A 15,607-nucleotide genomic window follows, 5' to 3' on the forward strand; every position below is an offset into this window, starting at 1 on the left:
ACTCATCTCATATTGAACACTGATGAATGTGATGATGAGTAGGGAGGATTGTGGGTCATCGACTACCTCAGCAAGGGAGTCGACCTGTGGGTAGGGCAGGCTGGGAAGGTTTCTTAATCTGGGTAAGTGCGTCGACCACCGTTCTTGGGGGAGAGGAATTGAAGCACCGATAGTTTGGCCAAGCAGTGCCTGAGCCCCTGCTTGAGAAGCCCAGGTTGAGGAACCCAATTGGAGAAGCCCAGCTTGAGGAGCCCAACTTGAGAAACCTACAGTTGAGATGACAATTACGCTAACTTAGAGCTGAGTCAGGTCCCGTGTTCCTCAAGTTTTACTCTTGCAGAAGCAAGGACGTAATGTTCACTTCACCTGCGCTGTGTGTGTCTCGAACCCTGGACCACGCGTGTGTGAGGTCTACTCTAAGTAAGTAATGTTTGTGGTCTTGGAGGTGAAGATGGCGACGCTCCTGACCCGTATAATGCTGAAGATTGGTCGTCAACAGTGACTGAACTTGAGTTTAGATGTTGGTTAGTTTAGCGTTTCAATCATGCGGTTACCTTGAGAATCTATGTTACGATACCATAAGAACCCCGTGATCTAAGACCATCGAATACTTGTTACTCCACCCAGAGACGGTTCTGTCAACTTGTAAACGAACACACAGGGGCTCTAAAGTAGGGGAGAACGTGTATTTCCCCTACTGTATACTCTAGTGTATACAAAGGGTGTACACTAGAATATATGTAGCGTATATGTAGGGGGGTCTCAATTGCTAGAAGTCGGTAGAGCGACGGTCTCGCTTCATGCAGGTCGGCGTTCAATCCCCAACTGTCCAAGTGATTGGGCACCATTCCTTCCCCCCGTCCCATCTCAAATCCTTATCCCGACCCCTTCTCAGTGCTAAATAGTCGTGATGGCTTGGCGCTTTCCCCCCTGATAGTTCCCTTCCCTTCCTCCCACAGTGTGTATGCAATGGGCAAATTAACTCGTTGTCAGTCAACTACATGTCAGAGGCAGAGAGAGCAGTGAGGGAAAAACAACTGCTCATACATAACATACACCAAAACACCTGGGAGCTACCCGGGCCATGGGAACACCTGCGGATATATCTAGGTGGCACACACACACACACACACACACAGCTGTGGCATACACAGCTTCACACAGGACGCAGTTAACCAGTCTTGAAACAGCTGGTCAGAGCCCATTAAGGTGGTTCTTGTCGACCAACTCCTCAACCAGAACTTTGTTCATTTGCTGCCGCCAACAGCAGCGGTTCCAAGTAACTTTACTTCTCTGGCAAGACTTTGTAACTCTCCTTAGATTTAATCTTGTTTAATCTGATTTGCCAAATGTTAGCAGTGTTGGCAGATGTTGTCAATGTTCGTAGGTGTTATCAATGTTGCTAGCCATTGTAAATGTTGCAAAGGTTACCAGGAGGAGACATCTGTGCTACACGTGTTGTTGATAGCGTGTGTGTCGACCACCAGGTGTTGTTGATAGCGTGTGTGTCGACCACCAGGTGTTGTTGATAGCGTGTGTGTCGACCACCAGGTGTTGTTGATAGCGTGTGTGTCGACCACCAGGTGTTGTTGATAGCGTGTGTGTCGACCACCAGGTGTTGTTGATAGCGTGTGTGTCGACCATTACGTGGTGTTGATAGCGTGTGTGTCGACCATCACGTGTTGTTGATACCATGTGTGTCGACCATTACGTGGTGTTGATAGCGTGTTTGTCGACCATTACGTGGTGTTGATAGCGTGTGTGTCGACCATCACGTGTTGTTCATAGCGTGTGTGTCGACCACCAGGTGTTGTTGATAGCGTGTGTGTCGACCATTACGTGGTGTTGATAGCGTGTGTGTCGACCATCACGTGATGTTGATAGCGTGTGTGTCGACCATTACGTGGTGTTGATAGCGTGTGTGTCGACCATTACGTGGTGTTGATAGCGTGTGTGTCGACCATCACGTGGTGTTGATAGCGTGTGTGTCGACCATTACGTGGTGTTGATAGCGTGTGTGTCGACCATTACGTGGTGTTGATAGCGTGTGTGTCGACCATCACGTGTTGTTGATACCATGTGTGTCGACCATCACGTGGTGTTGATAGCGTGTGTGTCGACCATCACGTGGTGTTGATACCACGTGTGTCGACCATCACGTGGTGTTGATAGCGTGTGTGTCGACCATCACGTGGTGTTGATACCACGTGTGTCGACCATCACGTGGTGTTGATAGCGTGTGTGTCGACCATCACTTGATGTTGATACCACGTGTGTCGACCATCACTTGATGTTGCTAGCGTGTGTCGACCGCAGCCAGTGACAACAACATATCCCAACATAATCTACCACATATTGCAAGCGTCGAGCATGACCTTGCGTCTATCGACGAGGTACCCGCCGTCGACTGACGCAAGCGAGAAGCTACACCTCCGCGATTTGCATTTAGATGAAGAACTTAGCAGTAAACTCGACGCCGTAGGTAGTTACTCTATTTACCCGCCCTCTAGTGACGGCGCCACCGTCGCTCGCATATGATCTTCGATCCTGTTGTTGTTATGTGATGCAAGAGGGTTTTCTGATCCTGTTCTGGGTTGGGTAAAATGGTGTACAGGGGCAAGGGACAGGCAGTATGTTGAGAAAGTGCTAATGAGGACAAGGAGCTGGGGTATGAGGACAAGGAGCTGGGATATGAGGACAAGGAGCTGGGGTATGAGGACAAGGAGCTGGGATATGAGGATAAGGAGCTGGGGTATGAGGACAAGGAGCTGGGGTATGAGGACAAGGAGCTGGGATATGAGGACAAGGAGCTGGGGTATGAGGACAAGGAGCTGGGGTATGAGGACAAGGAGCTGGGGTATGAGGACAAGGAGCTGGGGTATGAGAACAAGGAGCTGGGGTATGAGGACAAGGAGCTGGGGTACGAGGACAAGGAGCTGGGGTATGAGGACAAGGAGCTGGGGTATGAGGACAAGGAGCTGGGATATGAGGACAAGGAGCTGGGGTATGAGGACAAGGAGCTGGGATATGAGGACAAGGAGCTGGGGTATGAGGACAAGGAGCTGGGGTATGAGGACAAGGAGCTGGGGTATGAGGACAAGGAGCTGGGGTATGAGGACAAGGAGCTGGGGTATGAGGACAAGGAGCTGGGGTATGAGGACAAGGAGCTGGGGTATGAGGACAAGGAGCTGGGGTATGAGGACAAGGAGCTGGGGTATGAGGACAAGAAGCTGGGGTATGAGGACAAGGAGCTGGGGTATGAGGACAAGGAGCTGGGGTATGAGGACAAGGAGCTGGGGTATGAGGACAAGGAGCTGGGGTATGAGGACAAGGAGCTGGGGTATGAGGACAAGGAGCTGGGGTATGAGGACAAGGAGCTGGGATATGAGGACAAGGAGCTGGGGTATGAGGACAAGGAGCTGGGATATGAGGACAAGGAGCTGGGATATGAGGACAAGGAGCTGGGATATGAGGACAAGGAGCTGGGGTATGAGGACAAGGAGCTGGGGTATGAGGACAAGGAGCTGGGATATGAGGACAAGGAGCTGGGGTATGAGGACAAGGAGCTGGGATATGAGGACAAGGAGCTGGGGTATGAGGACAAGGAGCTGGGATATGAGGACAAGGAGCTGGGGTATGAGGACAAGGAGCTGGGGTATGAGGACAAGGGGCAGGGGTATGAGGACAAGGAACTGGGATATGACGATAAGGTGAAGGAACAGCATACTGGTAAAGTGATCACTCTTGTTACCACGTTTGTTTCCGACGAGACGACCTTCCCTCCGTCCCAAATATCCCAACTCTTATCCTGCCTTCATATCCCAGCTCCTCTCCGGTCTTCATATCCCAGCTCTTATCCTGCCCTCTTATCCCAGCTCCTCTCCTGCCCTCATATCCCAGCTCCTTGTCCTCGTACCCCAGCTCCTTGTCCTCATATCCCAGCTCCTTGTCCTCATATCCCAGCTCCTTGTCCTCATACCCCAGCTCCTTATCCTCATACCCCAGCTCCTTGTCCTCATACCCCAGCTCCTTGTCCTCATACCCCAGCTCCTTGTCCTCATACCCCAGCTCCTTGTCCTCATACCCCAGCTCCTTGTCCTCATACCCCAGCTCCTTGTCCTCATACCTCAGCTCCTTGTCCTCATACCCCAGCTCCTTGTCCTCATACCCCCTCTTCTTGTCCTCATACCCAAGCTCCTTGTCCTCATACCCCCGCTCCTTGTCCTCATATCCCAGCCATGACCTGCCACGGGAAGATAACCCACCACCAAAAAACTTCAATGATAATTTTGGTGCCAAGTTGTGGCACTTAGCTTAAAGACTTGCAGTCACGTTGGTGCTGTTTAAGCGGCCGACGGTGACCACGTTCGTTGGACTTAAAGGCCAACTCTCCTCTCTCTCTTTTCCCCCCTTGTTTGTGGACATTTTTGGTGTGGGGTCTTTTGTTTATCAGAGCTAGTTTGGGGGATTTGAACCTTTCCTTCAGGTGGTGTGGGAGTTGAGGTTCTCTGTGTGGTTCAAGGTGGCACTGTGTTGTGGTGTCTAGGGCTGTCACTAATATTTATTCTCTTTGTCTGTCTCTTGGGGTGAATTTGAGGGCTGCAAACTAGATTTTCTCTCCCTTTTCAATTCTATTATAAACAGGAAGTGTTGTTGTGATGGGGTTTTAATTGGGGGGTGTTTGTACAGCTACTGTGGGTGTGGTGGTGTTTACTGTGGGTGTGGTGGTGTTTACTGTGGGTGTGGTGGTGTTTACTGTGGGTGTGGTGGTGTTTACTGTGGGTGTGGTGGTGTTTACTGTGGGTGTGGTGGTGTTTACTGTGGGTGTGGTGGTGTTTACTGTGGGTGTGGTGGTGTTTACTGTGGGTGTGGTGGTGTATCTTTACTATGGGGAAATGTTCTAGTTTCCAGGATGGAGCCGGCGTGTATATGTGTGTATGCACGTGTGTGAATGTACGTGTGTGAATGTGCGTGTGTGTATGTACGTGTGTGTATGTACGTGTGTGTGTATGTGCGTGCATGCATTTTTGTGTGTTCCTCTCGTGTGACACCATTCTGAATTTGTTTTTCTGTCGTGTAAATGTCAACATGCCATTCTCAATATTGTCCTCGATGGTGGTGCAGTGAAGGCCGGCTCCGTGTGTATCATACTCTCGTGTGAGTATGTTCAAGTATATCGTCATACCAAGACATTATTTTCTATGTCATTGACATGTCCCCCCTCCCCTACTTAATAGTGTTTCCGCTCTCTTGGACCTTCTTTACAAATCTTGGTCTTCCCTATTTCCTGACTTTCCATTTCCTGTCCATTTCTCTCTTTCTCTTGATCTCGTCTTTCTCTCCTTTCGTCTCCTTTTCCCTCCTCTCTCTCTCTCTCTCTCTCTCTCTCTCTCTCTCTCTCTCTCTCTCTCTCTCTCTCTCTCTCTCTCTCTCTCTCTCTCTCTCTCTCTCTCTCTCTCTCTGTCTCTCTCTCTCTCTCTCTCTGTCTCTCTCTCTCTCTCTCTGTCTCTCTCTCTCTGTCTCTCTCTCTCTCTCTCTCTCTGTCTCTCTCTCTCTCTCTCTCTCTCCCTCCCTCGTCAGCGTTTAAGTTTCTGCACTTAACCATTTTATTATGGCGATCGTTGAAGAGTGCGTGAAATATGGCCTTGATGCATTCATGGACTTCTTTCTCCTCCCTTCCTTCCCTCTCTCACTCTCCCTCTGTACCTCTCACTCTCCTTCCCTTCCTATACCTCTCTCACTCCCCGTTACTCCCTTCCTGCGTTACCTCTCTCTCTACCAACGTGATCTCTCCAGTAATGCTCTAATTTTAACAGTCTCCACCTGGTAGTTTTCCTCCTCAGTCTCTGCCTAACAACGTCGTACCCTCGTTAACGACTGGTGACGGTGACGGAGCCGGCTTGTGACGCTGTGTTACGACCCGTCACTGGCCGTCTTATCGTTTCGAATTGCTGTCGAATCCGGCTCTGTTTTTCTCCTTCTTTCTTCCTCTCTCTTCTTCTCCCTCTCTTCCTCTCTATTCCACTTTGCCTCACTGACGTATTGTTCTTTTCCTCCCACACCTGTGCCAAACAATCCCGCCATCAACGCTCCCCCAAGACCTCTCTCCGTCGCAGCGTTTGGGCAGTGAAAGAGATATCTTAAAATCTGATTTGCATCAAAATCTCTTTCCTCAACGTTAGTCTTTTCTTTCAAGGGTAATTCACTTTTCCTTGCATGCAAAAAGCTGCGCACAGCTTTTACATAATAATTAATCCCTGAGTGTTTTAAGCGTTTTATAAATTAGCGAGTTTTTGGCTGTTTAAATTTGTTTGGTTAATGGAAAACATACGAATAGACATATATTTTTCTTGTTAAATCATGTTTTGGGTACCATAGGCTACTGTTCTTGTTGGGTGTGGTGTGGGTATGTGTACTCCCCAAATGGTGTTGTGTAGCCATATGTACTTCCCAAAGGGTATGGTGCAGCCACATGTACTTCCCAAATGGTGTGGTGTAGCCATATGTACTTCCCAAATGGTGTTGTGTAGCCATATGTACTTCCCAAATGGTGTGGTGTAGCCATATGTACTTCCCAAATGGTGTTGTGTAGCCATATGTACTTCCCAAATGGTGTGGTGTAGCCATATGTACTTCCCAAACGGTGTTATGTAGCCATATGTACTTCTCAAATGTTGTTATGTAGCCATATGTACTTCCCAAATGGTGTGGTGTAGCCATATGTACTTCCCAAAGGGTGTGGTGTAGCCATGTGTACTTCCCAAATGGTGTAACCAACACCAAACACCATGCCTTTACTCTCCAATATCAGCTGGATGACCTGTGACGTTCCACACTTCACTCTTTCCGAAGACTATGTCCGGGTGGACATAATGTCCGGGGAGATAATGTCCGGGGAGATAATGTCCGGGGAGATAATCTAAGCACTCGACAACTCTTCCGTCTAAGCCACCAGTTGTGTGGGGGAGCCACTGAGCACCAGCTGGAAGGTCCCACCCGGAGTCTATTGTTGTGATGTCATCCCATTACCTTCAAGTGGTTGGGCCCATTGGCTGAAATTACACCTGGTGTAGGACTCTTCATGAGCACATCATCTCTGGTGTCAGTAGAATGGGGATGGCGGGTGTGGGATGCAACTGACTGCTGCTGTTGCTGTTGGGATACCTTCCTCTGGGACTGTTGCTGCCCCTGGGACAAAGAACGTTTGCCGTACGTGAAGCACAGAACGTTTTCAGTCATTTAAGCCGCAAAAAACTCAATGATAACTCAAGAATTTTGTGTTAAAAGAGACGGGAAAAGTTCTCAGAGCTGTGTTTCCAGAGAACTTAGTAAGTTAAATGGTTATGTATCAAAATTAAAACCTTGCAAATGCGTGTTGATCTTTCCATATTATGTACTTAGTTTCCAAGTGTATGGCTGATATTGATTTTAATATAGCTACTTAGGGGGTAGAAATAGCCTAAGCTACACTATCCCTTTGAGATGTGTTTTTACTTGTCTCAATAAACATACTTGAACTTGAACTTGATATAGATATTTTCTGTTATATAAGAGTCTGTCGTGTGAAACACAGGCGTCTGCTGTAACTTGAGAAGATTCGACTACAGAGCTTGGAGTATGTCTTATGTATGAGAACTGATGACTCCAAACTGTATCCTCCCTGGTGATTAGCATTTCACTTGCCCAACCACTTTGACTGGTCGGTAGAGCGACGGTCTGTACTCGTTGCAGGGTCGAAGCTCAATCACCTAGTGATTCAAGTGGCGCAGCTGCTGTAAAGATGCGTCCTTATATCCCAGCTCCTCTTCCTCATATCCCAGTTCCTTAACCTCATATCCCAGCTCCTTGTCCTCATATCTCAGATTCTTGTCCTCATATCCCAGTTCCTTGTCTTCATATTCCAGCTCCTTGTCCTCATATCCCAGATTCTTGTCCTCATATCCCAGCTTCTTGTCCTCATATCCCAGCTCCTTGTCCTCATATCCCAGCTCCTTGTCCTCATATCCCAGATTATTGTCCTCATATCCCAGCTACTTGTCCTCATATCCCAGATTCTTGTCCTCATATCCCAGCTAGTTGTCTTCAGATCCCAGCTCCAATGATTTGCATGGTGTCAGTTATTGATAACTTCAAATGACTGGTATCGTTCCAGATGATTGGAAAATATCTTCGTCTAGATCTTTATATGCAAATAAAAGTGAGCAGAGTGAGGGATTAAGACAATAGAGACATATTAGTCTACAAAGTGTAGCATGCAAAGTGAACGGTAGAAACATGACTGTTGAAAAAGTTGAGAATACAACAGATAATGTATTTCATGGCAAGCAAGATTGATTGAAACAGGTTGATTGGACCAGAAACCAGAAATAAATCATATGGGAAAGATTTAAAATTCTACGAAATATTCATTGGTATGAATACTTAAACATAAGCCATTTATTTTTGGGTGTGATCTGTATTAATTCATTCATGATGAATACCCGATACATGATTAATTTATTAATTTATTCAATATAGCTTGAATGACTAAAACAACATTTTTTACATGTTGTGTATGATTGTAAAAAAAAAAAAGCATCAGAGTTGTTTAATTTGTTTCGTGATCATGTTTGTGGCAATACAAGTCTGCCAAATGTGGCATGGCAAGTTAAGTCTTGCCATGCATGGCAATTCTGAACTCTTGCCATGCATGACAAGTCTTAAGTCTTGCTATGTGTGTTACCTGTCCTAGTGGAATGTAATAGTTGGCAGTAGCCCTGATTAACGGTAGCTGCTTGTAGCCCTGATAGACTGTGTGAGAGGCTAGTAGCCCTGGTAGACTGTGGGAGATGCTAGTAGCCCTGGTAGACTGTCAGAGATGCTGGTAGCCCTGGTAGACTGTCAGAGATGCTAGTAGCCCTGGTAGACTGTGAGAGATGCTAGTAGCCCTGGTAGACTGTGAGAGATGCTAGTAGCCCTGGTAGACTGTGAGAGATGCTAGTAGCCCTGGCAGACTGTCAGAGATGCTGGTAGCCCTGGTAGACTGTGAGAGATGCTAGTAGCCCTGGTAGACTGTGAGAGATGCTAGTAGCCCTGGTAGACTGTGAGAGATGCTAGTTGCCCTGGTAGACTGTAAGAGATGCTAGTAGCCCTGGTAGACTGTGAAAGTTTTCTAATAGTACCATGTCATGATTATTTTATGTCCATCAAATAAATCCCTAAGACTGCATTTGTGGTGTTTCAGGAGGGGGCTTGAGGCGTGTGGGCGGCGTGTGTGTGATGGACTGGGCGTGGTGGGCGTGGTGGGGCTGGCGGGGCCTGCTCGGGTAGCCCCACAGCAGGCGTGGGGATGCGTCGCAGTAAGAGTTATTGCATGAAAGGAGAGGTGAACCACACTACCCACCATCACCCGGTCCCACCACCGACCTACGAAGGTGCCGCTGCCACCTACTGCCACCCCGACTGCCACCCACTCCAAGCCGCCACCCACCACAGCGTCGACGTGTGCAGCGCCACCTCCACTAGACCAGCCTACGGGCGTGGAGTGCCCTCTTGGAGTGACGGGCGAGCTCGCGGCTCCGGTTCCACCCATAGTGTGGCTGGAGGTTGGTGTGGAGGGGTTCTGGAAACCGGACTCGGGCCCCTGGAACCGCTCTTGCCGCCCCTTCCCCCAGAGTTGGAGGAGCACCTGCGTACCTGTCGCTGTACCTGTAATCACATGGGCTACGGCAATTACCAGGGGGGTACATCCCCTCACCACACTTCGGTAAGTTGACTTCCTCGTTCCAGTTGTGTTCCACTTGTACTAGTCTACAAAGAACAGTTGTACCATGAACAAATCCACAAGGGCCGTGACGAGGGTTCGAACCTATGTCCGAGAGGATCCCAAACGCTGCCTTAATCGACTGAGCTACGACATGGTAAAAGAATTGCAACCGGGAAATCATCCTGACCTACCACGGATCCTGCAGTCTCTCCCTTGGGAATTTGTTCATTTGATGCATCACGCTATTGTGATTGCTGTGTGTAAACAGTTGTACCAGTTTCTGTAAAAGAACTTCAACTCCAGTTGACAGAAACTCAATTCCTTTCAACTTCAAATTCAGTTCCAAAAACTAACTCCAGCTCCTTTCCAGAAGTTCCCGTAATAGATTAAGACACAAACACACATTACAATAGATGTCTCTGAGATGCTTTCGGACGTAGGTTCGAATCCTCGTCACGGCCCTTGTGAATTTGTATACATTGGAATAGGTCTGTTGGCTGAACTGTTGAGATTAATCCACCGAGTCTATCAACTTGTAATGAAACTCGGCACTGAGTTTACCTTCACACTCACTTGAGTACTATTACTCACTTCGTAAACTCCCACTAGTCTACTTGGCCTCGTGACAGGTAGACAGGTGATTCCGTGAGTCTTGTTCATATCTTAATATAATCATTTTGCATAAAATGTCCCAATAACGCAGTTGAAACAAATTTATCTTCGTCATGAATTTTAACGACTCACTAAGAATCCAAAAAGGACTTGGTACGAGTCCAGGACGGACTTGGTAAGGGTCCAGGAAGGACTTGGTACGAGTCCAGGACGGACTTGGTAAGGGTCCAGGAAGGACTTGGTAAGGGTCCAGGAAGGACTTGGTAAGGGTCCAGGAAGGACTTGGTACGAGTCCAGGACGGACTTGGTAAGGGTCCAGGAAGGACTTGGTACGAGTCCAGGACGGACTTGGTAAGGGTCCAGGAAGGACTTGGTAAGGGTCCAGGAAGGACTTGGTAAGGGTCCAGGAAGGACTTGGTAAGGGTCCAGGAAGGACTTGGTAAGGGTCCAGGAAGGACTTGGTAAGGGTCCAGGAAGGACTTGGTAAGGGTCCAGGAAGGACTTGGTAAGGGTCCAGGACGGACTTGCTAAGGGTCCAGGACGGACTTGGTAAGGGTCCAGGAAGGACTTGGTAAGGGTCCAGGACGGACTTGCTAAGGGTCCAGGAAGGACTTGGTAAGGGTCCAGGAAGGACTTGGTAAGGGTCCAGGACGGACTTGCTAAGGGTCCAGGACGGACTTGGTAAGGGTCCAGGACGGACTTGGTAAGGGTCCAGGAAGGACTTGGTAAGGGTCCAGGACGGACTTGCTAAGGGTCCAGGACGGACTTGGTAAGGGTCCAGGACGGACTTGCTAAGGGTCCAGGACGGACTTGGTAAGGGTCCAGGAAGGACTTGGTAAGGGTCCAGGACGGACTTGCTAAGGGTCCAGGACGGACTTGGTAAGGGTCCAGGAAGGACTTGGTAAGAATCCAAAAATGACTTGGTACGAGTCCAGGACGGACTTGGAAAGGGTCCAGGACGGACTTGGTAAGGGACCTGGACGGTCTCTGACCAAGTCCAACACGGACCCCATATGTCTGGGTTTGGTTATGTATTATTATGTATTGTTTTATCAGAAGAAAGGGGAAGGTCCGGATATATGTTGAGTACAAAATTTTATGTAATTTTCCGTTAACATTTTGTGAAAAATGTTGACTTAATTTTGGCCGAGTTGGACGAATAACATTAACTATAACATTAACATTCCCGATATAATGTTAATGGTGATAAATGATCTTGGAGAAGGCAGCCCTTTGTGATAGATAAAGTCACCTTCAGTTGCAAAATAGATATATTATATGGACATTGCCGTAGCCAATAGCTGATGCAAAATGAGCTAAATAAGCGAATAGTTGCATCAGATGAAGGAAAAAGTACCCCCAACTGTCTCTGCCCCGCACGGGGGATCGAACCCGGGATCCTCCGATATGAGCCGAGTACCTAGTGAACAAATCCACAAGGGCCGTGACAAGGATTCGAACCTGCGTCCGGGAGTATCCCAGACGCTGCCTTAATCGATTAAGCTATGACATGGTCAAAAGAGTTGAAACCGAAGTTCTACTGCACTTATTGGATCCTGCAGCCTCTCCGAGACACAAACCAGGGGTTTTACACAAGTACCTAGTGCTATTGGACCGATAAATCAAGAGTCCTTCAAAAATCCTACATTTACTACCATTATTGCCGTACATTTAATGACGTCTGGAAGGCCTCCTAACGCTTCCCAACGTCCAGAAAACCGGTCAATTTAAAGTGGTCTCCCCTAACCTACCAGAGGACCCAAAACAGAAAACGGGATAGTACGTCACTTTCGCCAGCCGCTTCCATTTTCTAGTACGACAATGTTTGGCCTTAGGTAACGCATACGAGCGAAATGCGACATTCTTTGTAGCAGGACAGGTTGTAGGAGGACAGGTTGTAGAAGGACAGGTTGCAGGAGGACAGGTTGCAGGAGGACAGGTTGCAGGAGGACAGGCTGTAGGAGGACAGGTTGTAGGAGGACAGGTTGTAGAAGGACAGGTTGCAGGAGGACAGGTTGCAGGAGGACAGGTTGCAGGAGGACAGGCTGCAGGAGGACAGGTTGCAGGAGGACAGGTTGCAGGAGGACAGGTTGCAGGAGGACAGGTTGCAGGAGGACAGGTTGCAGGAGGACAGGTTGCAGAAGGACAAGTTGCAGGAGGACAGGTTGTAGGAGAACAGGTTGCAGGAGGACAGGTTGCAGGAGGACAGGTTGCAGGAGGACAGGTTGCAGGAGGACAGGTTGCAGGAGGACAGGTTGCAGGAGAACAGGTTGCAGGAGGACAGGTTGCAGGAGGACAGGTTGCAGGAGGACAGGTTGCAGGAGGACAGGTTGCAGGAGGACAGGTTGCAGGAGGACAGGTTGCAGGAGGACAGGTTGCAGGAGGACAGGTTGCAGGAGGACAGGTTGCAGGAGGACAGGTTGTAGGAGGACAGGTTGCAGGAGGACAGGTTGCAGGAGGACAGGTTGCAGGAGGACAGGTTGCAGGAGGACAGGTTGCAGGAGGACAGGTTGCAGGAGGACAGGTTGCAGGAGGACAGGTTGCAGGAGGACAGGTTGCAGGAGGACAGGTTGCAGGAGGACAGGTTGCAGGAGGACAGGTTGCAGGAGGACAGGTTGCAGGAGGACAGGTTGCAGGAGGACAGGTTGTAGGAGGACAGGTTGCAGGAGGACAGGTTGCAGGAGGACAGGTTCTAGAAACAACGACCTGAACAAACAGTTAAGACCATAACTGACATAAATACAATTCCCAAATACGCTGTTAAACATTAACAATTTCACAGGACATTTGTTTTACATTATTTAAGAAGCTCTAATACGTGAAGCACAAACGTCCTCCACGTGAATGTTTCCAAATCCCAAATTGCCAATAAATCTAAAATAGAAAAGCAATGAATTCTAAAATGGGCCTCGGAAATCCCAAATGAGGTGTCAAAAGATTGAGCCCTACAAATTCCAAGCAGAACCCTACAAATTTCAAGTGGGAGTCTCTAAATCCAGTACTGACCAACATTTTTAACAGGCTCCAGCAAAATCCAAATTGGGGGACCCACAAATCTAAAAGGAATACCAACGAATTCGGAGAGGAATCCCACACGCCTGCTTGGTTCCCAGCCCCTCGAAAGGTTAATCCAGCCTCGACTGACAGTGATAAACAACTCGGCACCAACCATCTGAAAGCACGAAGGGGGGGACTTTAGGACAGTTTCCACCTCAATATTTGAAAACTCTCCGAAATACATGCTCTATGATGCCAAGAAGCAGTGAAGCACTTCTACGATTTCCAAAAGCAGTGAAGGATTTCTACGAAATATGGTTTCGAAGTACCTGAATATCAAAGGAGGTTCAGAGCCAGTCACTGCCTAGAATCAGAGCCAGTCACTACCTAGAATCTGAGCCAGTCACTGCCTAGAATCAGAGCCAGTCACTGCCTAGAATCAGAGCCAGTCACTGCCTAGAATCAGTGCCAGTCACTACCTAGAATCAGAGCCAGCCACTGCCTAGAATCAGAGCCAGTCACTGCCTAGACTCAGAGCCAGTCACTGCCTAGAATCAGAGCCAGTCACTGCCTAGAATCAAAGCCAGTCACTGCCTAGAATCAAAGCCAGTCACTATCTAGAATCTCACCCAGTCACTGCCTAGAATCAAAGCCAGTCACTATCTAGAATCTCACCCAGTCACTGCCTAGAATCAGAGCCAGTCACTACCTAGAATCAGAGCCAGTCACTGCCTAGAATCAGAGCCAGTCACTACCTAGAATCAGAGCCAGTCACTGCCTAGAATCAGTGCCAGTCACTACCTAGAATCAGAGCCAGTCACTGCCTAGAATCAGTGCCAGTCACTACCTAGAATCAGAGCCAGTCACTGCTTAGAATCAGAGCCAGTCACTGCCTAGAATCTAAGCCTGGGATGCAGTTCATGTCTTGCCAGTGCTGACGCTTCAGTCACCACATCTTCCCTCCTCCTCGAAGAAAATACACATAATACAAAAAGTGCCTTTGACTTATTTTATAAGTGTTACCGCGGAAGAGACTCGTCCGCCTGGAACAACATTAAACTCGTGATACATTTTCGTGTTGCCGTGAGCCTGAGGGATGGCGCGAGTTTGCTGAATTGTTCCGTGGCAGATCTATGTGCAGTGCGTCTGCGGTGACCGCCGGTTCGATCCCACAACCCTGCTCCAAAGATGTTTTCTAGTATTGGCTTGATCTGGGAGACGTTGGAGGTCTGCCGTCCGGCCCGTTTAAGGGCCCCCATAACCGGACTGAGCTCCTTCCGTTACTTTCATGACATATTAAATTTCATGACTCTGGGATCAAGCATATTGTGTTGGTACAGACCTCAACGTTAGCGGGTTGGGAGATTCGAACCCCTTCCCCTGCAGGTTTCAGCACCCTGCCAGGGCTGAGCCACACGGCAGAGTGGCTCAGACACGAGCCACACGGCACCCTACCGGCTCAGAGTGACACGCTGCCGTGTTTAGCGAAAGTGGAATTTTGTCTTTGCATGAGAGAATTTATGCTGTGTTCGCGCTAGATTTGGGAGGATGTTGCAGAGATGGAGTTTACGTGTAGTGAGGCGCCCAGTCGCTCCTTCCTCGTAAAGTTTAGTGGCTGGAGTTTAGTGAGGTACGCTCTTCACCGCTGCCGCCACAACCGTTACGGCTACTTCCGCCGCTGCTTCCGCCGCCGCTTCCGCCGCCGCTTCCGCCGCTGCTTCCGCCGCCGCTTCCGCCGCCGCTGCCGCCGCCGCTGCCGCTGCCGCCGCCGCTGCCGCCGCCGCTGCCGCTGCCGCCGCCGCTGCCGCCGCCGCTGCCGCAGCCATAACGTTAATGCAGGAATACCTACTGTACTAATCCTGCCATATCCCATGTAAAGTATCCAGTGTGAAATAGTATTTATAACTCACACATATTAACATATATTGAAGGCCGAATGACTTACATACAGCAGCACGTGACCACGTGTGATTGTCACTACACACCACTGTGAGAGTCAGCTGACGCAGACACCGTTTTAAGCCCTCGAAGCCTCAGCTTTAACTTAAAAGCTCAGTCGGTGGTTCCAGCGTTGATGGCTGTCAAGAACGACTTTACAAAGGCGCACGAGGGAGAAGTGAACCCACAGTGAAGGAACCCACTAAGTTACCTCCAGCGGTAACTTAGTTTTAGGAAAAACTATGAGAATGGTTAATGGAAAGTTTATTGTGATTCAATATCATCGGGAAATTGGAAACCATTGTTTAATATGTT

General features: G+C 48.8%; 1 protein-coding gene across 1 annotated transcript in view; it reads left to right on the forward strand.

Annotated features, from left to right (window-relative positions):
• LOC123756806 (uncharacterized) overlaps positions 1–15,607 on the forward strand; it is a 168,451-nt gene that overhangs the window by 38,418 nt on the left and 114,426 nt on the right. Inside the window, exon 2 of the mRNA XM_045740164.2 lies at positions 9,224–9,745. Coding sequence (XP_045596120.1) covers positions 9,329–9,745 — 417 coding nt within the window. The 5' untranslated portion in view covers positions 9,224–9,328. The remainder of the gene's footprint in view (positions 1–9,223; positions 9,746–15,607) is intronic.

The sequence above is a fragment of the Procambarus clarkii genome, chromosome 26 (genome assembly GCF_040958095.1).
Source record: "Procambarus clarkii isolate CNS0578487 chromosome 26, FALCON_Pclarkii_2.0, whole genome shotgun sequence".
Classification (NCBI taxonomy): Eukaryota; Metazoa; Arthropoda; class Malacostraca; order Decapoda; family Cambaridae; genus Procambarus; species Procambarus clarkii.